The sequence below is a fragment of the Erithacus rubecula genome (genome assembly GCF_903797595.1).
Source record: "Erithacus rubecula genome assembly, chromosome: 1".
Classification (NCBI taxonomy): domain Eukaryota; kingdom Metazoa; phylum Chordata; class Aves; order Passeriformes; family Muscicapidae; genus Erithacus; species Erithacus rubecula.
Window position 1 is genome coordinate 86,045,211 of NC_136658.1, and position 22,149 is coordinate 86,067,359.

A 22,149-nucleotide genomic window follows, 5' to 3' on the forward strand; every position below is an offset into this window, starting at 1 on the left:
GTGTTTGGAGTTGTGGTCAGGTAATGTGTTTTTCTGAGCAGGTTCTCATGGGTAAATGCAGGCATTGTTGACTGCCCAGCATGAACTTGTGTTTATTCTGTGCCTGGTTTAGCTAAGCTAGTATTTCTTGGAAATGATTTCCAGCTCTGAGCAATTAGGAAGACAAATATTGTTCCCCTGCCTATTGGAAGCCTTGCAGGGCTCCCCCAGTTAGTCATTAAGCTGCTTATCACACTTGCTGTCAAACACTGCCATGATAAGCTTTCACACTGTGTTCCACGGGTGGGGGTGGAACTGGTCAGGTCTCATGTGCTGCAGGACTAACCTCTGGGCTGCCTTGCAGGCACCCCAATCAGCACAGCTCTCTGTGGTCTGGCACAAGTGGTGCCCACCACTGCTTAGTCTGCACAGCTGCAGGGGTTTTGTGGATGTCCTCTGGAGCCTGTGTTAGAAATGATAGTTCAGATTCCTGAGAGCTGTGTGCCTAATGTTGCACAGAGACTGTGGGTATGGTATATTTGATTTGTGTTCCAGTTTGTTCAGTAACATCATTTTAGCAGGTTTTTTATGCACTCAATAGAAACAAAAATTAGCTCAAGCATATTCCAGTAGAGTTACCAAACTCCATTCTTTGCTGCTAGGTGTGAAGTGGTAGCAATTCTGGTATACTTTTACTCCACCACCTGGAAGGTGTGAATTCCCTAGAGCTGCTATTGTAGAGTTTCTCTGCAGGTAGCACTACACAGTCCTATACTAATGGCAAAACAGATGGTCATATTTGTTTCTTATCCAGTTGTACCTCAAGTGTTCTTAAAATGGTTTTTACCAAAAGCTGTAGAGAAACAATCTCTAAAGTCTCAGATTTTGTGCATGACTTTCCACTTAAATTAGCTAAAAACATGCAGGTAAGCTGGAGGTTATTTCATAGTAAGATGTTTTATCCTGAGCCATTTACCCCATGACCTTCAGCATACAGCAGTGAAATGACCTTGCTTTTAAACTATGTACTCTAAGATTTGTTACAGAAGCTCAAGGCTTTCTCTGATAATAACTACTGGGTCATCCACAAAGGGCAGTACACAGGAGCAGAGAGGTTGAAAATATAAACAAGATTAAATGGAAACCAGCCTGCCTGACACAAATAAGAGGGGAAGAAAACCTGTTTGGTCTGTTCAGCTCCATGCAAACCTAAGCATCTCCCATTGGACCACCTGTTTATACAGAACAGGAAGCTTTCAATATTTTTTCAGTTTAAAAAGAGTTTTATCCTGCAGGAAGCAAGCACAATTCACAATGAACCAGTAATTTCCATTACTCCTTGAGAAAATAATAGCCCTGTACCTCTCAATTACTATTTTTTTAAAGCCAAATTTAAAAAGTAATCTGTTTTAGAGAATTACACTGCAATAGCACTTGATAAATTTCTGACAGAGACTTCTGAAAAAGTCTGTACTGAGTTAATATCTTTCTGTTCTGAATAGGTGCAATTCAGGTTGGGCACAGGAATTTTCTAACATAAATATGTAGTGACGTTTTATTAGACTCCCTCATCCTGCCAGTTGCAAGAGTATTTATTATATTGTATTTGATCCTTGTCATTTCTTATTATACAACAGGTAATCTTGAAACACATTCTGTACTTTCTGTCTGTGCACAAAACCTTACTTTGTGGATAGTATTTTATGCTATTCATTTGGCTTTGTCTTAGGCTGTAAAAAGAAAGGAGCGAGGTTTCCTGCTGTCCTCCTTGTTCCACTGTTTAAACTGAGGAGACATTCAAATCCAAACATTTTATAGCATACCTAATATTGTCTACCTGGTTTTGACATGCTCATTGGCATTTGTGTCTAATAATAATGATGCCTGAAGGTATCTAAACATTTCCCTTCATTTCAGCACATATTTGCCTACATGTTTTTACATAATCTTTGGCTAAGCTACTAATGCAGTGCTGTTGAAACTTTTTATTCCATGAGAGCTTTTTTCAATGAGAGCTTGAACTGCAGCTGAGATAAAATTTAAATTCCTTAAAATCAATTTTATTTGATCAATGTAGTGAACTTTTCTCCTTAATATTTGGACTTGATTATCTTAAGAGTCTTTCCCAACCTAAATGATTTTATGATTCCATTAAATAAGCATCCTGAAGGAAAAGACTTACTTTCTTTCATGTTTTGGCTGAACTGCTTTGTAAATTGCAAATATTTCTGCCCCTGGGGGTTCTTCCTACGCCAGCCTCCACCATATGCACTTCCTCTGGTATGCTGGGTCATTCAGGCAGGAAATGTAGAGTGAGGAAGACATCAAATAGGTTTGGGAAGAATGCTTTTCCCCTCCTGCTGGCCAAAGTTGTTTGTTAGCTGATTTCCTGCTCAGAATGTGCTTGGTTGCTTCAGTTTCAGTAGTCTGTCAAAATTCAGACATCTCTTGTAATGTAAATGGGTGACAGAAAATGCCTTACACTCTCAGCAGTACTGGAGAAATGGTGTGCTATTAACACTACATGCTAACTAGCAGGTGAATTAAAGTGGGTGGATGTAATGCCTTGCACATGTAGCTCATGCTCTGTTTTATTCTGCACAGCCCCTCATGTTTTACTACCTAATTGTGTCTGAAAACACACCAGGCTGTTACAGCATTTATGTTAAGTGCATGTTCCTCATTCCTCTAACCTTCAGATCTTTTTCTGTTTGCAGTTTGAAGGGAGGAAGTACTGTGAACATGATTTTCAAATGCTTTTTGCCCCTTGCTGCCATCAATGTGGTAAGTTTTAACTTAAGGTGAAATACTTCACACTGATCACAAATGGGAGTGTCACTGGGAAGAAGCTGCCCTTTTAGCTGTTCTCTGGGAATGAGCTAAATTCAGAGAAACTGGGGAGTTGCTTTTTCTAAAGGTCATAAACCAGTGCGATTTAAAAATAAAATTTGCATACTCTTAGTAAGTAATTTAGCTGTTGTGCCAATGATCCAATGAACAGTCTATTCATAAACTCCTGATTGTATATGCCATTCATGACTCCTGATTATTTATATCTGTACGTCTCTACTTGCTGATATTTCTCCTCATGTCCCTTCTCATGTAGCTGAATCCCTGCAACAAGACTTTGTCATCTGCTTTGACTCTTGTAACCCACCTGTGTTATCCTACTTCACAGAAGCTGGGATAATATTCATTATCTAGTGTTATTATCAAGTGATGGTCAGCTGGGCCCCCACTGAATATTTTGAAACCTTTCAGGCTCCAGTGTCTAATCCGACATGATACTGAGGGCTGCTTTTTATTTGCCACTGTTAATGTAGATGCTTGTGCATCTGCTGCACTGTAATCACTTACATGTTTTCTTTTTCCCCTGTGTGTGACATATTTTGCTGGGCCAGAGCTGGGAAGTCATTATTTGGCTATTCCCTAAACTGCTCCGGAAGCCCTTTTTCTTTGGCACCTTTGGCAAGGTGCTAAACCTTTAATTTATCTCAGTGAGGCCTTTCCTCTTTTGGAAGGAGGCACTGAACACCAAGGGAGAGGGAAGGAGATGCTATGGAACTATGAATTAAGGGCTGCAGATGTGAACAAGCAGGGGAAGAGGAAAAAATGAGTTGGTGGAAATTTGATAGGAGCTATGCTGTCTTATCTTCAAGATTTCTCCTTCACAGCTGGCACAGCTCCACCTTCTCCTGTCCTCTCTCTGGGTATTGCCAACTCCCTTAAAACCTCATCAGTCCTGCCCAGAGCTTGGCTTTTCCACTGCTTGTACTTAATAAACACACACAAAGCCAATGGGACTATTGTCAATGATGAGGCCTTGAGCTTTCCTGACAAGTCTGGGGTCCATTGGATTTTGTTCTTGAAAAGCCATGACTTCATGGGAATGCTGCCGAGTCACATGCTGGATGTTACTGTCCATGCCAGTTACCTGCCTGATTGCTCCCCTTTGGCAGCTTTTGGAGCTGTTCTCCAAAGCCAGAACTCAGCCCCTGACAGCACTGAGAAACTGAGCTCCCAACACATTTTACACTGCTCAGAGCCTCTGGCTACACTGTCCATCAGCATAGAGAACAACTAAGTCACATGTGATGGATATCACTCCTCTGCCTGTGCAGTACAGTCACACTGTGCATGCTAAACACTAGTTCTCACACTGTTTTTAATGCCTTGTGGGACAGGACTCCTGGTGGTAGATGTTGTGTATGTTGGTTCACTGTTCTGCAACTTCACTGCACCTTTGTATGTCGACTCCATGGGAGTTTTTCTGCAGGAGGTCCTCAGCCACCCAAGCTCAGTGCTGTTGAATATAGAATACCTTCAAGGCTTGGTCATAGTGGAGTAGACACCTCTGCTATGTACATGGCAAGTTAAAATTTTCATATTCTTAAAGAAAATAAAGGAGAAATATTGTTAGGACACAAGAAAGCCCCTATTATATTAAGTACTCCAGAAACTTAACAGCTTGAGAACAGATAAGTAAAACCAGTGAAGGGACTAAAACAGGATTATTGCAGAGAGAAGGTTGAGTGTGCATGTAGAGAGACTTGTATGCAAACAGCAGAAAGTCCTTCATTAGCAAAAATGTTTTCTTTTTATCCATAACAAAAAACAGCAAACCCAAATTCCAGTGTTTGGAATCACAACTGAGATATTGAAAGCAATGTATCCTCCCAGGTTTTGAGGTAAGGAAAGGAATGATGATTGTAGTCATTGCAGTGATTCATTTATGAGTTACTTTTAAGTTTGTCTAGTATGGTGTTTTACATCCTGGTGTTTTGTTTCTTACAGGTGAGTTCATTATTGGTCGTGTTATTAAAGCCATGAACAATAGCTGGCATCCAGACTGCTTCTGCTGTGATATCTGTGACAAAGTATTGGCTGACATTGGATTTGTCAAGAATGCTGGCAGGTAAATCTCCACCCTTCCTTCTGTTAACTGTTCATAAATTAAATGAACTAATAGTGGGACTGAGATGTTTGGTTCTTGAAGCTTTCCAGCTCAGATGGAGCAACTGAAGTATTTTCTGTGATAAGATCTAATCATGCATCACAAAACCAAAAATGGGTATCTTAAAGTACTAGCATTTTGCCTGCTTCAACACTAAGTTTAATGGCAAACATTTTCTTTACCCAGTGACCTTTTGGGGTCATTGTTATATGTAATAAGAAAGAAAACATTCAAATACAGAAGCATTGTCTTTATTTTTTTAAATAAAAATGTTTACCTTCTTTTTCCAACTTGGTTCTCCAATTTTGGTCTAGTTTGACACCAAATGTATTAATAATTGCTTAATGTTGAGTAGAACCCTTCACAGAGTAGGATATTTTTGCCAGCTACGATCCAAAGAATGTTTTACCAGTAGATATATGGCCATTGCCTTCTTATGTATAATGTAATATACAGCGGTATCTACAGAAGTTGGACCTGTGTGCTCATACAGCCTTCAATCTAAATTTTAAAGATTTTGAAAGTAAAACATTAATCAGCAAGAATATATAAGAAACTTTGTTTCCTGTGTTTCAACACAGCTTTAACTCAGCTGAGCTGAAGAAATGATACTCCTTTGGAGACAGAAAATTAAATTGTGACCCTGAACATGGGCTTGAACTTGGTTTGCCCTAGCAAGGATGTTGTTTTAACAAGACTCAAAAAAGTCTTTTGAAATGATTGAAATGAGGTTCTGAGAGATTTTTGGTTTATATTTTACACTGTAGTACCTGGTAGCAATACTTACCTCTCTTTTTTCAATGCCATTTCAGACATCTCTGCCGTACTTGCCACAACAGGGAAAAAGCCAGAGGCCTGGGAAAGTACATTTGCCAGAAGTGTCATGCCATTATTGATGAACAGCCTCTCATATTCAAAAATGATCCTTATCACCCTGATCATTTCAACTGTGCAAACTGCGGGTAACCTGAGTTCTGCAAAGGGAAACAGAAAAAATGCTGGGCTTATTTGCTTCATCAATTTAAAGTGAAAACTTGTCCAGTACAACTGACAAGACTGAGTGGGGTTTGGATGTCTTGTGGCCAGATGTGTGTTACTGCTTTTGGCTTGGTGGGGTTCAAACAACAGCTGAGCTGCCAGGGAGTAGTGAAAGACTGGACTCTGCAGGACAAGGCAGTACCTTACAAAATACATAGTATCAACACAGACACCCTTTCTGTAGTAGTGAAATGACATCTCACTGTTCTTCTAGGAGGGGAAGAGAAGTGATTCTCCTTTGTTGTTTGAATTACTATCTTGCCTATTTTTTTAAATTTTTTTTTAGTTAATGGCATCCAAACTTTGTCCTCTCCTTTTAAAGCTTGTCTTTTTTAGAAGCCTTCTCCCATCTCAATTTATCATCTTCTACAACTGCAGCACATGAAACTGCATATTTCTACATCCTGCACTGATACAGAGATGTAGGATTAGCATTGTAGCATGGAGTATTGTAGAACATAGCATGGATTCTTAGTTTATTTCTGCTGCAAAGGAAGCTACTATTTCAGTGCTATAGCAAATGCTGAATTGAGTAACAGTATGTAGTGTTGTATCAGTGGCAATCATTGTCAGTCACTTTTAATATTTAGCTATCCCCAGTATCTAACCATACAAATTACTAAAAGGTAAATTTTCTAAGATTTTGCAATGGGAAATGAATAAGCCTAGCTCTTGTAGTTGTTTTTCTCTGAAGTTTGATACAAAGAAAATGTAACTAGTGTAGAGGACTACATCTTACTTTCAGTTGCAGTTATGCAAATCTAAAATAAAGTGGTGGTAAGTGCCAGAATATAAACCAAACATATGCAGCAGCTTTCATACACAGATTTGTGCTGCTTAAGCAAAATGACAATAGCTCAGTAGCTGTTTCCGGAGAGACTCTGTGCACCTTGCTTTGAAGCCTGTTCTCAGCTTACTGAGATCAGGCTTGAACTGTTGGACAATATTATATTTGATGCTGCTGCATTACTGTAGTATAAACATAATATCTGAAGCAAATGCTAATATTTTTTTCCACTTCACTTTTGACTTTGAGAGTAGAAACTCTCAAGAGTTGACATTTTGAGTGCCTTTATTCATGCTCTCAATTCATTAACTTCTGAACAGGAAGGAACTTACTGCTGATGCCCGTGAGCTGAAAGGCGAACTCTACTGCTTACCCTGCCATGATAAAATGGGTGTTCCCATCTGTGGGGCATGTAGGAGACCAATTGAAGGCCGTGTGGTGAATGCCATGGGCAAACAATGGCATGTGGAGGTAAACATAAAATGCTATACAATCTCTCTTACAAATGTAATCCATAACATATTTATCTGTGATTTTGCAGATCAATTTCAATGAAAGGATTCTCAAAGTTTGCTGCAATGATTATAAATTCTCCAAATCCCTCTTCAGCCTTATCATGGCTGGTCTGCCACTGTGAAATCTCTCTTACAGAGAGATTTGGCTGTGAAACTAATATTAGTAATCAAAGAAAGCCTGGCGAGGTCCTTACAAACTCAAATTTCAGAGCTCCAAGCAGTACATGTGGAAAGGTAGCCAAATTTGTGGCAATCATGTTACTAAGCATCATAATACCCTTAAGGTACACGTTTCTTAAACAGTTCACAGAGAGTTCATATTTCAAGGCCACATACAAGATTTAGTTCCACATCTTCCATTTTAATTAGATAAATTGTTTATTCCATCTGTTGTTTTGAAAGTCTCCTCTAGGAAATGCTTTCTTCACAAGGGTAAAATTATAATGTAAATTATTTAATAACTCCTAATTCTGTTCATTGATAAAAAATGAGAATCCATTGCTTGATTTTGTTTTGTAACTTTTGGATTGAAATGTTGAAGACATTAAAATAAATATTATTTTAATGGTCTAAATGTAGGAACAAAAGTTCTAACTCTTCAAGATGGCTCAGTAGACTTCAGCCATGTTCAGATAGTGGAAATGGTTAGTTTGCTTTTTAAAAAAAAATAACGTTACTTCCAAAAGATAAAAAAATGTATTGTGATTTTCTTTGTAGCATTTTGTTTGTGCAAAATGCGAAAAGCCATTCCTGGGTCATCGTCATTATGAGAGAAAAGGCTTGGCATATTGTGAAACCCACTACAATCAGGTACGGTTGCATGTTTTTAAAAATGGCATTAATTGGTAAACTCACAAATTGGCTTTATTAGATAGAGATGGAAAACCACAGACATTCTTATGTTTTCTTAAAGGCACCTCTGGGTGTAATAGCAATTAGCATATGTTCTGTTGCATTTAATTTATACAGATTTCCCTGTTCATTCATCTGTGTGGCAGTAAAAAAGAAAAATGCAGGTATTTCACAAAGGCTGGCAAGGACAGTCAGTATCAAGTTATTCTGCAAGCTAAGTGGTACTTTAGTAGAGCTGTTACGGGGCTTTGACGTGTCTGTGGATCAGAGCAGCTAATGACAACTAATCTCTCCTAAGAAGTTAAGGAAGATTTGCCACTCACTAACTGCATTTGGAGTGAATGGTGTGGGTTTCCTTGCAGCTGCTTCTCTAAGACACTGTGTCTGTGTTATATGTGATCTATGCTATTGCTCAGTCATTAGGTTGATAGACTTCCAAAACTAAATTTGTCAGAAGACACCCTCTAGTGACCACTTGCATTTATGCAGAAGTTACATGTGGCAGTACCGCCCCTCTCCGGATGCCTTTGGATGGGGAGTGCAGCCCCACGAAGCACAGACATATTTTCCTTTGGAAGCCATCTGTGTCATGTCACATTCACCTCCCTTGCTTACATAAATACAGGAGGAGGGGTTGCACTTGGGAGTTGTATGGCATTTGCTAATTACAGATGGATTCTTAATTGGTCATTAGCGATGAAGGCCAGATGATTGGTGCTGGCACACTTGCAGACTGTAAATGCTGTGACGTTCATAGTAATAGTGTTATAGCTGGGATGAGCCAAATCTGTATACCAGACAAGAGCTGTATGTAGAGTGGATGTCTTTTTCTAGGTTAACTACTACAGTTAGAAAAAATACATTTAAGTTTTTGGCACTTCATGTTATATTGTGGAAAAATGTTAAGCCTGGAAAAGAATTAGTATTTTTTGTCCAAATTTTTCTTCTTTTTTTTTTTTTTTTAATAAATATAAAATTTTCTTACCGTTACAGTAATACATTATTTTAGTCATGCATATAAGTCCAAATGTTACATTTTCTGATTAGTAACATATGTATATGACACCAACCACTGTATTTCAAATCTTCAGGATCAGAGAAATCTTGAGACAAAATAAAATCATACTTACTGAGAATCAAAGATAGATAAATGTTTTCATCTTTAATATTATCAAGACTTTTTGTGATGAGATGATGCAAAATGTATGTGGAAAACCAAAGCAGACTTGCCAGCATTCTCTTTATTTCACTGGGATAAACAGGAAAGCGACTGTACCCATCACCTGAAATATAGTTGTTATGCCAGTTTGATAAGTTACCCTCAATAAAATCATTATATTAAAATTTATTACTTCTCTTTCCTCTTCAGCTATTTGGTGATGTTTGTTTCCATTGCAACCGTGTGATTGAAGGAGATGGTAAGCACTTTCCTGTTTCCTTAATGTTCCTTTTTGATGGAAGTTCTCTTTAAAAGTGAAAGTAAAGGGGAAGCAGCCCGGTTTTCATTAAAACAAAAACAGATGTTCTCTTGACCAGAAATTAAATTAGTCAGAGACCAAATGGTAGGAAAACTTAACATCATTTCATGATAGCAGAAGACCACCCCATGGCCAAAGAGAACTGTGAAACCCCTTAGTGACATGCAGAGGCCAGGGATGCTGGAAGATGCTCAGAAGTGGCTTCCTGCCACACCATTTTCAAAACAGAATACATGTAAGAGTGAGAAGGAGCATGCAGGCATCTCCACAAATGAATTTGTGGATCATGAGTCAAATTTGAAAAAATATTTAGACACTGAAAGACATAGGTGGGCACTGTTAGGAATTTTTTTTAAATGCCTTGTTCCCATTATGTCAGTTTAATTCCTGGAGATATTCACCTATCTGTTGCAAGCACCTGTGTTTTGAAAATCTAGGATTATAATAATGTCACAAAACCAAAATATGTGGAAATATATGTCCTATAAAGGCAGAACTGCAAGTAATTTTTTTGTTATTGTTTGATTGGGTTTTTTGGGAGAAGGGGGTGGGTTTGAGGGGTCTATTGATAACTAGCTCTGATAAAATGCCAAAAGCAAATTGTTCTACCTGAAATAATGTGACACTATGTGCCTATTTACCCTGTCCAAAGTAAATATTATGTTAGCCTCATCTATGTCAAATGCATTAGCAAAATAGGAGGAAGCTTCTAACATTCAAAAAGTGACATAAACTAGTTTACAGTCATGTAACTATAGGGTAAGACACACACTCTGTAGATGTGCTTTCCCTACATTTTCTGGACTGTGCTGTGTCTGCAGAATGGCAATCCAAAATGCTTTAGAGGAAAGAGTCCTCATTTTCAGGAAAATTCTACTGGAATGAGCAGAAATTGAACTTTTCTGATAACTACATCTCTATATGATTCTAACCTTTCACCATAAAGTCCGACATCCATATTGTTAAGTTTTGGTCTCTGAACTGAAAACAATACAGTATTTCTTTCTTTACAGTGTATGTCTTCAATTACATTTCTTCTTTCATTTCTGCACACAAACTTTGAGTCAGCTGTCACAAATTTGGTATCCAGTATTGTTTTCTGTAGGGTGAAACAAATATCTGTAGCAGCAGTTTTTCAGAAAAGTGTCTATGACTGCATTATGGAGGTTGCTTGGGAGCAAAAACTTTCACCTGTCTAGTATTATTCTGGAAAGTAGTGAAATAACTATGTATCTGTGGATGTGCTTGCCCCATAGTGCAGGAAAAAACTTCTGCATGACAATGCTTTGGTTCTCCTTGTTGACAAAATACTGTGAGAAAACCATTATAAGAAAAATATCATCCCACATTCTCTAACTTAGGAAAATTTTGGCAGCGAAAACTGGAAAGCTGTACTGAGAGAAAGAACAGAAACTGGATTTACCTACAGAACAAATAGGAAATAGTTACTTTCTCTTCAAAGTAGAGAATAAAAAGTGTCCTTTTTTTTTCACCTTAGTAGTGCTGATTTAGCAGCAGTATGGCTGCTGGCTTCACATTATTTCCTTCAGCTGGGCAAGTGCAACTGTTGATTGCAGTGCAATCAACAACTGGATCTGAGAAATGAAACTAAATGAAAACATAAACACAATTGTGCTGGATTGCTCTTCAGCTGGAAGCATTTCCTGATAAATTGGAACCTGGCCTCACAGACTCACTGCTTGAGATCAGCTGGTTATAAGATGAAGTGGAAGCAAAAAACTGGAGGCAGAAATAGGTTAAGCTGGTCTTGCCTCAGAGAGAGCTGTACCAATGCTCCACAGTCCTGCTTCATTACACTCCAAAACGTGCCTCACCAGTCTGGCCATGTTATTGTTATGATCCTTAACACTTGATACAAGTATCAATGACAGTTCTTCACACCTCATGAATATGTAAGCTTAAAAATTTTGTAATCACTTTTTCTTTTTTTTAATTGATAAGGCTAATGATTTATTTTTTTTCTCCCTAGTTGTGTCTGCTCTGAATAAGGCATGGTGTGTGAACTGTTTTGCTTGTTCCACTTGCAACACTAAGTTAACCCTCAAGTAAGTTAATGGATAAGTGTGATGTCTTCAACACATATCTGTGGTTCAAAGTGTAGATGTTGATATAGTGTAGCTGTTACTGTATGAAAACATGTAAACAGCATTGAGGAAATAAGTGCCTCTTTCCTTCCTCTTGCTCCACTTAATACTTTCTATCTTTTTCAGCTGTCTCTTCAGGTCTTCCTTCAGTTAGTCTTCCTAATTCTTCTCCTTTTCCATCCTTTATTTTTTCTTGTTTAACTCTAAAGGGATAAGTTTGTTGAAATTGATCTAAAACCTGTCTGCAAGCACTGTTATGAGAAAATGCCAGATGAATTTAAGCGACGACTTGCCAAACGGGAGCGTGAAGCAAAGGACAAAGAGAAGCAGAAAAAGAAAAAGCCAATCTGTTTGTAAACTTCTTTTCCTTCTCACCACCACCTCTGCTCCTTTCTTCTTTGGTTAGTCCTAAGGATGCTTTTTTTTGCACTTTTGCATGAACTTATGGCAAAACCAAAACATCTTTCACGCAATTGCAACTTGAAATACTAACTTGTTATTCCATTATCTTTTGTTTAGTTTACAATTAGGTTTGAAAGGCTTTCTAAACTACACAGTTAATAAATATGGGCTTTTGGGTAAAGTCTAACTTACTCAACAGGGAATTATAATCACTTCCTACAGTGTATGTAACTTGTAAAAGTAACTCGGTGTATTTGTATAAATTGGGGGTTTAATTTTTTGCTTGTGCACATTTAATAGGAGAGATTGTTTTTTTAATTCTTTTTTTTTAATTCTTTTTTTTTCCACTATCCCATCTGCAAAAACTTTGTATGTTTCTTTTGCTTTGTTGTTTAGGAATAAATTTGTTGAGTTTGATATGAAGCCTGTCTGCAAGAAGTGTTATGAGAAGTTTCCTCTAGAGCTGAAGAAAAGACTGAAGAAATTAGCTGAAACTTTGGGAAGGAAGTAAAGACTTCATCTGCTCTCCTCTTCCTTTGTGAAAATCTTATAGATACTACTTGAGGGGAAGGGGGGAGTTGCTGCTTTGAAGCTGCAGTCAGACAACAAATGCTGATGCATGCCTTCTATCAACCCAAAATACATTAAGATTCTCTGTTCTCTATACATGTATATTTACTTGTTGACACACAGACCATACTTCCAAAATAAATACCAGCTCACCTGAAAAGTTTCTGACCAATAATGCCATTGTATGGATGCAGGTGGCCCATTCTGTATACTAATCCTCTGTGGAACACTTCAGAGAGAGAAAATTTGCTTGTGAACACCACCTGTGAAAACAAACTTTTCAAATGCACCAAACTTTAGGGATGTGTATTGTCATTTATGTTAGTGAAAATATTAAACTTTGTATTAAGCATGCAGAAAAAATTTGCCCAGCTCAAGTGATTTGAGCAGGAAACCAGTATACTTTGCCTCATGGAAAAATTCATGCTTGGATTTCAGGCTGAGTCATTTCATTAGGGAGCCTTGTTACAGATGGTTTGAAAACTATCAGATTTCTAAAGATAGCCACTGTACAAATGACATACATAAAATGATAAAAATGACAGATTATGCTTACATGATGAATGTTTCTGCATCAGGCTTAGCATGAGATACTTATATAAAAAATGTATTCCTATTGCAAGAAATGAGCATACTCAGAACTACTTGAATTTTGCTATATTCCACTTAAAATAACACATTAACTTCTATATATGCTTTTGCATTCTATTTACTTTTTGTGCCTTATTCTGCTGGACCATACATAAGTGTACCATTGAATATATATAGTTTTATATTTTATTTCATATTTTTGTGCAGAAACTATATAGGAGGTATTTTCAAAAGATAACATACTTTGCCTTAATTATACAGGATGCAAGAAGTATTTTACTTGAAACGTGAACATCTGCATTTAAAATTTAGCTTCTAGACTTCATTGATTTTCAGAACAATATTGAAAATGCATATTTCAATTAACTGGCAATATTACTTTTACACCTCTTGAGTGTAAATAAGCAAGGTTTGATCCTGCTAGGATCTACTTCTTTAGCCATCCTCAAGGACTGGGCTTAAAAATAACCAAAATTCTTTATAACATACATTTAACTGTTTTATACTGTTGAGTTCTGTCAATGCAAATTTGGTTTTTTTTCCCCTTTTATAGGAAAATACAGCTACTTAGGTCTTCTTGATGGTACGAAGTATGCAAACTTTTTTTTATTTTTGTACATTAGTGAGTTAAACAGATTGTATGTAATTACATAACAGGAAGAAAAATTTTCTCTCCTGTTTATGAAAAATTAGTTACATTAAAACATCTACTTTCCTGTGTCATCAATAAAGGCCATGTTATTAAACCTGGTATTGCCTCTCTGAAATAAATGCTTGAGATGGGTGGGAAAGAAGTAAGGCTGTCTTGGATCCCTGAACTTTTACCTGTGACTATGTAAATACTTCCTTACTATCCTGATTTAAAGGAGACATGTACCTTTACTAAAGGCATATGTCAGTATGTAGTTCTAAGGTTCATAAAAGAAATCACAGTTTGTTCATAAAGAGTAGCTTGATTCTTCTGGATATTTTCTGAATTGGCAAAGTCACTAGGTGTTCCTAAAGAAAATATCTTGTCTAAGTGTAAAACATACTCCCTCATGTTAACTTTTTCTCTTCTGTTTTCACTGTAAAGAAACTGTCACCCCAAACTTCCAGTTTATTGCTAGGTAGAGTATTTTTTGACTATTTTATCCTATATAATTATTGAATGCCATAACATTCATAAATGTAGTCCCTGACCCTGTTGAAGACTATGAAAGCTTAAAATGCCCTCAAAAATTGTTTACTCAACTAGTAACAGGAGCCTTGTTGGAATTTTGGACTATGCATGGATTCAGTAGACCACACTCTTGCTTCCTCCTGAAATTATAACTGACTTCTAGGTTTTCCTGTTACACTGACTGTACAACTCTTCCTTCAGCCTGTGTGTGCCCAGCCTTACTGCTCAGAGCTGGGAAAGGTCACTGGCCCCAAGGCTACCTGGCATATCCACATTGCTCAGGGTTACATCCAGCAGCAGCACGGTGGCCTCAGATTTCCTCTCCACTCTGGGCTTGGGGCCTGACACAGGCTGGGTTTTCCATTTCCAAGTGAATGCTGTGTGCCACTTCACCAAGGCAGCACCTCCTGTTCCATGAGCTCTAGTCAGACCCCAGCGTAGCACTTAAAGCATCTGAGGGTACTTGGGGGTTCAAAGCCTGATGAAGCATGGAAAAATGTTGGTTGGAAGGAACCACTAGAGATCAGCTAGCCCAGCCATCTGCTCAGAGTTGCATCAGTGCAGGAGGTTTTGCTTGGCCAAACTGTGAACATCACCATGCAAGGAGATTTCATAGGCCTTTGTGGATAGCATGTTCCAGTGCTTCATCACCCTCATGGTGAAATATTATTACTGGAGTCCTATCTCAAGTGGAGTGTCCCTCAGATCCATACTGCTCTCTTGGGAGCTGTCATTGGCATGTCATTGGTATAATACCCCTGGACATTGTCATGAAGAGGATTAGTTAAAAGCAATAGCAAAGCACAGCCAGGAAACAAGCTAGCAATTAGGCAGCCTAGACAATTACATGTCTGGTGTTGAAGCTCACTTCCTGGCCCAAAGTATTAGAAATATTTTGTGTAGCTGCACATACTTTCCTGAAAGAGGCAAAGCCTAGTGCTGTTTTTCTACCCATGACCCCTATAAAGTCTGTCAAAGAATCTCTGAGCCTGGGATTTGGGAATGGATGCCTCAGAAGCTTTGTCCCTTTCTGCTGCATGGATCAGTTATGTATGGGAAGAGAGGTTCCTTTAGAAAGCCTGGTTAGGCTAACAGTAGGGAGCACTCCAGAAAGCCCATGGGATGTTGCTGTAGGGGGAAGAGCTGAGCCTAAATCCTTTGTGCTGCCAGCAGTGGCAGGTCCTGTGCTCGGTTCCAGTGGAGAGCACAGTCAGCTGCAGGGACAGCTCTCGAGTCAATGCAGTCCTGCCTGCTGCTGAGACCACCAGGGACAGCACAGGCAGTGCCACTTCCACAGCAATGGGTGAGACAGTGACCAGTGCCAAAGTAAAAGAGAGGATTAATTCTTTCAGTCAGGGTCTCACATGGATGTTGCTAGTCTTAAAGAAAAAGTTGGCTATGTTTCCTTATTTTTCCTCCTAAGAGGGTAAGAGCTGTGGGGCTGACAGCATATTTTATGTGTGACAAGAGTCCTGTGACTGTCAATGGGTTGTTTGAGATTGAGAACTGGAGAAATTTTTAATTACACTTCTTCAAAGACATGGCCCAGTGGCCTCATTTTGACCAAAGCATCTGAACTGGCAGGAAACATTCCAGTGAGTAGAATCTGAGGCTTCCTGCTGGGAATTTTACCACAGGGCTCATCCTCAAGCCACCAAACCTGTAAAACTACAACTTGCAAATCTGTCCTGCCTTGAGGGTTGCCAGTCCATCTTTTAGTCCATGTTCCCAGCTGTGTTTTAGAACTTAATTGTTTAATTATACTATCCACAGTGCCTGAAAAAAAGGTTTCTCACCACAGCTGCTACAATATTTGAGGCTCATTTTCTAGAACATTGGATTTCAGTAAGAAGGCCCTTATGCTTACAGATTAAATTTATAGTTGCTCTGAACCATGAAGTACAGCATCATAGAATATTACAGGCTGGAAAACACCTTAAAGATGTAGTCCCAAGCCTATTCCATGGGGGACACTTCCCACTAGGCCAGGCTGCTCAGAGCTCCATCCAACCTGGCCTTGAAGACTGTCTGGGATGGGGCACCCACAAACTCTCTGGGCAACCCGTGCCAGTGCTTCACTATCATCACAGTGAACAATTTCTTCTTTGTATCTAACCTAAACTGCCCCTTTTTAAACTGAACCCATTGCTCCTTGTCCTATCACTACAGTTCCCGCCAGAGTCTCTCCTGTTCCCTGCAGGCCCCTCAGATAAGGGGCGGCTGCTCTGAGGGCTCCATGGAACCTTCTCCAGGCTGCTCAGCCACAACTTGCTCACCCTGGCCTCCAACAGGAGTGCCAGTGCTGCTGACAGCTCCGTGTCTCTCCTCCGGACTTGCTCCAACAGTTCCACGTCTTTCTTATGGTGAGGGCGCCAGAACCGTTACTTAGCTTTAGGTAAAAACTTGCTATCTAAATATATATACATATATACATAGTATATTATTTAGCTGATAAATGCATTATCACCATATATATTTTTATATATTACTGAGGTGAGTTGATTGTAGTGTTAGGTGAGAAAATGTTAAAACTTCGTTTCTCGCCATTTTTCATGCCTCCCCCCCCCCCCCGTGCGCATGCGCGGGCCCGGCCAGGCCCCGCCCCTCCGGCCGTTGATCTGGGGGAGGGAGGCGGGCGCGCGCCGGGGCTGCGCGTGCCGCACGGCTGAGCGGGAACTTGCGTAACGCGCGGCGGCCGCGTCGCTGCTGCGCTTCCTTCCTCCTTCCCCCCGCCTTCCCCTCCGCCGGCGCTGGGCCAACACCGCCGGGCCGCCCGGGAAGGCGCATTCCGCCGTGACAGAGGCCGGGCGCGGCCCCTGCCGCTGCGGCGCCGCCATGATGAGGCGGACGAAGCCCGAGGTGGAGCGCTACGTCGCCTCCTTGCAGGCCGCGGCTCCGTCCCCCAGAGAGGTGAGCGCGGCCTCGCGTTGCTCGGCGGGCCCGGGGGGCGCTGCGGCCGCTCCGTGCGGCCGGTACGGGGCCCCTTGCACCGCGTGGGGCGGCGGCGGCCCTGCCGCGCGTCTGGGGGACCGCCGCCCCCGCGCCGCGGGGAGGCCTCGCTGCCGCCGGGCCGGGGGGCGGCTGCTCTCCGCGGGCTCGCCGGGCCGGGGGGCGGCTGCTCTCCGCGGGCTCGCCGGGCCGGGGGGCGGCTGCTCTCCGCGGGCTCCCCACGCAGTCGGGCCGGGGGGCGGCTGCTCTCCGCGGGCTCCCCCGGCCGGGGGGCGGCTGCTCTCCGCGGGCTCCCCCGGCCGGGGGGCGGCTGCTCTCTGCGGGCTCCGCCGGGCCGGGGGGCGGCTGCTCTCCGCGGGCTCCCCGGGCCAGGGGGCGGCTGCTCTCCGCGGGCTCCCCCGGCCGGGGGGCGGCTGCTCTCCGCGGGCTCCCCACGCAGTCAGCCCTCCGCCTCGGTGTTGGAGCTTGCTTTGCTTGGCCCGTCCTCGTCCGTAGGAGGGAAAAGGAATCCCTCTCTGGAGACACTCAAACCTCACTTGGACGCACCTGTGTCACCTGCCCTAGGCCAGAGCCCGAGCCATGGCCGGGTCTTGGTCCAGATGATATCCAGAGGTCTTTGCCAATGCTTACTGTTGTGGTATTCTGTGAGTTATGGTGTCTTTAGGATCATTTCTGAGCGTGTAATTACTCAGGGTCTCTGAGAAATCGAGTGAGGTAGGGGAAGCTGAGGAAGGACCAAGGGGTTTTGCATACTGGAGGTGCTTTGCCTAACTGGGAGCAGTGGTTTAGTAGAGCTGTGCACCTGTATTTTAAAACTGGTAAGTCCTACTGAGGTTTTTTTAAAGATTCCACCAGTTCTCTGAGTACAGTCCTCTTCAGTTTTGTGAGAGTTCAGTTCCTGTTTCCCGAGTTTCGTTTCTCAGAAAAAGATTCCCGAGTTTTGTTTCTGAAACAAAGAATCTAAGCAAGGAACTAGTGAGGCACTTTCAGTTTTCTTTTATGTGTTGTGCCACTAATATTTTCGTCTTTGTAGCAGTATTAGGAGAGGAGAAACTGGAGATAAATAATCTTTCTGTTGTATTTTAGTAACTGGCCAGAAGAATGAGGATCTCTGGAAAACTTGTTGCCATCTTTCATTATATCTGGAAAAGGGTCACAGTGAACAGTCTGATGCCATTCATGGAGCTATTTAATCCTGAAAGATCCTGTTCTACTGCTCTTGAATTGATTTTTTTTTACAAGTTAGAGTATTCAGCACTGTGTTGTATAGTGTGAATACATCCATGTGCACCATTATGCAGTAGGGCCTTTATGCAGGCCTTGTGTACACTGTCATTATTTCTAACTCTTTCCCAACAGCAACAAAGTTGTTCTGATTGGTGTCTGTATAGAGCGGCCAATGTCAAGGCAGGACTCCCAGAATCATAGGTGTTCTTTAATTTTTTCCTATTCCCACTGAACTCAGCAACTAAATAAATCCTCTCCTGTTGTGCTTAAGACCAGCTGGTGTTTATTTACTTGTTTGGTTTTTGTTTTTGTTTTGTTTTGTTTTGTTTTCAATAAGTAACGCTTACATCTAATTGTATAAGCATAGTCATTGGTGGAAAATGTTACTGATTTTCCTGTGGTGTTGATTTAAGGAGAGGGGTGCTTGTAAGACTGCAAAGCATTTATACTGAGGTTTCTTTTCATCTATGTTTAAAAGAATATGCCAAATGCAGCTTTACTCTGACATACTTCAGTGTTTCCCTTCCATAGGGTTAAAAAATACAGTGTGGAACCTTGAGGTATCCTAGGAGGCTGTTTTCATTTTTAACTTCTTAAAAGTTTGTGTCAATAACAGTGGTGAGAGAGGGAGGGAGACTTTCAATTCAATTGAATTCAAAATGTGAGCACTTGTTTAGAATCATAGATGTAACTAGCTACAGTATTTCTTGGTTCAAAAGCAAAATTGTTTTTGAACTGATATTGGGAGCTCAAGCTTTGAATTTGTCTGGTTTACTTTTGCCTTTTTCCTTGTAACTTTGCTAGTTTTCACTAGTAATTCACTCCTTTCACTTTTCCTCCTCATCATGCTTCTGCCACCTTGGCTTCTTTACTTCCTTGTTCTACCTCCCAAAAAATATCTTTGGAGATGTTTCACCTCTTGCTCATAGGATGTGTATGTTAAAGCTATTTTAGTCATAAATGCTTTTCTTACCCCAGCTGAGAATGACTTAAGTGAAAGTTTTTCATCAAGTGTTTTTCCTCAAATATACTTAAACAGTGCCTAATGACAGTACACTAGAGTAGAGCTAAATGACATCTCTCTTGCTTTGTAGAATGTCTTTTTTCCTTGCTGCATAGCAAAGGAATAAACTAAATGTAGGTGACCCTATTCTTCCACTCTCTTTAATGAGTGATGGATGAAATACCACAGGTATAAAGGCTTGTTGTTTTCTTCTCTTGCAATCTCTAGCTTCCTAGTAGCCCTTTTATAGCAAAAACTTTTATCCTTTTAATTCTTAAACTGGTATCTTTCAGAAATAAACCCTTATATATGATGAGTGGATTAGAGCTAATAATGAATCATCAGATTCAGTCACTTGAGTATGAGGCATTGCTGAAAAGAAAGGTGACTCGCTAGGGAATTACTTTTGTAGTACCAAATGTCTAAAGTGTCTTTGTCATGGTTTTTCTTCTTCAGAAATCGATGAAAGGATTCCTCTTTGCTAAGCTGTATTTTGAAATAAAAGAATATGAACTTGCTAAAAGGTAACATGCATTGATGGACATTTGTTTTTTTGTTCTCTGAAGTGTAAAAGACAAGCAATGTTTATATGAAGTAGACCAGGGAAACCAAGATGAATATCGTGCTGCTTTAAGCTAGCAGTCATTGTGGACATGGAGTGCTATTTAGATCTTTGTTAAGCAATAATTTAAAAGAAGATCAGTTATATGGTACTGAAAAAATGTACCTGGCTGAATTGGCTTTTATCATTCTTACCACTTGTACAAACTCCTGTTTCTGTTTTTTTAATCAACAGAAATGTTGGCTGGTGAGTAAGTAGCATTTGTACAGGTATAAACCATGTTGCTGCTTACTTAAAGGTTCTAACAAAGTGTCTGGAATAAAATATGTCTATACTTCTGTGGTCTGGCCAAAGCATCTAGAACAAAATATGTCTGTGTGTCCTCTATGGCAGATAGAGTTGCCCTTACAGCTTGGGTGAGAAGGGGGGAGTGTTAGTGAAAAATACTGGTCAAGTAACTGACTTTTTTCCCCTTCATAGATATATATCTACATACCTCAGTGTACAAGAGAGAGATCCCAAAGCACACAGATTCCTTGGACAAATCTATGAAGCTGAGGATAACATAGAAAAAGCTTTTGGGTGTTACAAGGTAAGTATTGCATTCACCCCAAATATTCTGCTTTATTCCTTTATAAATGGACTTCTAAAACCCTTCTGTGCTGAACATTCTCAAACCCATAAAGCAAACATGCTCGTGGGAAAGCTCTGTCATACACATTTGACAATGGAAAGCACATGAAGCACTGCAGAGAGGATTCTTCACTTGATACCAATTACTTCTGTAGTATATATTGACATTGCTCCTTAGTTTTTTCTTCTGGACTTGATCTTTGTGCTACCTGCTGTTAAATTCTCCTCAAGTCAGGCATTGACTCTTGTACTACTGTTGCAGAATCCTGTCATGCAAACTGTGGTGACAGCTGGAGTTTAGTTGGTACTAGAAGATTGTAGGCTTACTGCATTTTTGGTTGGTTTTGAAGAGGGCAGGTGCGGAAGCGAGGGATAAATCTAATTTTGGTTAGGCGAGCATATAAATGTCTGATTTCCTGTTGGGTTGCCTTTTTTCTGGTTTTAGAGAGAAAGATGTGCTCAGAAGTCTGGCCAGACAACTCTATGTATGAAGTGCTATCACACTTCTTAAATGGTGTCTTAATTTTTTTAAAAGCTTTTATGCCTGGCTAGACTAGAGGTCCTTATAGTCCTGCTGTCTGTGTATAGCAGTAGTTAGTGTTAGATGCAGAGGAAATGGTGTGTGCATTATTTTTCTTATGCTTTTCTGAATTTCAGCAGTTCTGTTTGGGTGCTGTAAACTAGTGATGGCATGTAGAGAGGCTTGACTTATATATTCTGTATTTATAGATTTAACTAATTTGAATAACTGGGTATGTTTGTATCCTGTTCTACATGTATCATAAGTTAAAGCTGTCGTTTTTTTGCTTCATTTTTTTCTTTACTCCTGTGTCTGCCTGGGGAAAAACCAGCGTTCTGTGGAGTTGAACCCAACACAGAAAGATCTTGTATTGAAGATTGCAGAGTTATTATGCAATAATGACATTACTGATGGAAGAGCAAAATATTGGGTTGACAGAGCTGCTAAGCTCTTTCCTGGGAGTCCTGCTATTTACAGGTTGAAGGTAAGTTCAAAATGACCCCTGTTCAGTGGCTTTCAGCAACAAACTTTCAGCACCTGTCCGGAGTGCCTTTTGCATGTCATCTCAAACAAAAATTTCTGGGTAAAGTATTTTATCTTTAATACTAAAACTGTTGGATATTGCAATCCTTCTGGTCTGATCTTTTTGTCCAGTTTTAAAAGAAGCTGTAACTGCATGCTTTCATCCATTGTAATGTTTCAAGTTTAATCCTCTTCCAAAATGCTGCAAAATTGTTATTTATAACAGTCAGGAAGTTAGAGACTAGACAGTGTCTGTTGTATCACTGGCAGGAAGGTAACTGGTCTGAGAACTCAGACTTT

General features: G+C 40.3%; 2 protein-coding genes across 10 annotated transcripts in view; both read left to right on the forward strand.

Annotated features, from left to right (window-relative positions):
* The window catches only part of LIMS1 (LIM zinc finger domain containing 1), a 66,379-nt gene extending 52,359 nt beyond the window's left edge, over positions 1–14,020 (forward strand). For 4 of the 7 annotated variants that reach the window (XM_079302154.1, XM_079302156.1, XM_079302152.1 and 1 more), the window contains exons 3-11: positions 2,697–2,763; positions 4,774–4,894; positions 5,746–5,895; positions 7,079–7,229; positions 7,991–8,083; positions 9,495–9,543; positions 11,594–11,669; positions 11,918–12,109; positions 12,507–14,020. In XM_079302154.1, the coding sequence (XP_079158280.1) occupies positions 2,697–2,763; positions 4,774–4,894; positions 5,746–5,895; positions 7,079–7,229; positions 7,991–8,083; positions 9,495–9,543; positions 11,594–11,669; positions 11,918–12,065 (855 nt within the window). In that variant the 3' untranslated portion in view covers positions 12,066–12,109; positions 12,507–14,020. The remainder of the gene's footprint in view (positions 1–2,696; positions 2,764–4,773; positions 4,895–5,745; positions 5,896–7,078; positions 7,230–7,990; positions 8,084–9,494; positions 9,544–11,593; positions 11,670–11,917; positions 12,110–12,506) is intronic. The other 3 variants (XM_079302155.1, XM_079302153.1, XM_079302151.1) reach the window with 1 other exon arrangement.
* Positions 14,021–17,083: 3,063 nt separating this feature from the next.
* Positions 17,084–22,149, forward strand: part of RGPD4 (RANBP2 like and GRIP domain containing 4) — a 35,067-nt gene continuing 30,001 nt past the window's right edge. For all 3 annotated transcript variants that reach the window (XM_079332320.1, XM_079332321.1, XM_079332322.1), the window contains exons 1-4: positions 17,084–17,343; positions 20,069–20,136; positions 20,655–20,766; positions 21,659–21,811. In XM_079332320.1, coding sequence (XP_079188446.1) covers positions 17,269–17,343; positions 20,069–20,136; positions 20,655–20,766; positions 21,659–21,811 — 408 coding nt within the window. In that variant the 5' untranslated portion in view covers positions 17,084–17,268. The remainder of the gene's footprint in view (positions 17,344–20,068; positions 20,137–20,654; positions 20,767–21,658; positions 21,812–22,149) is intronic.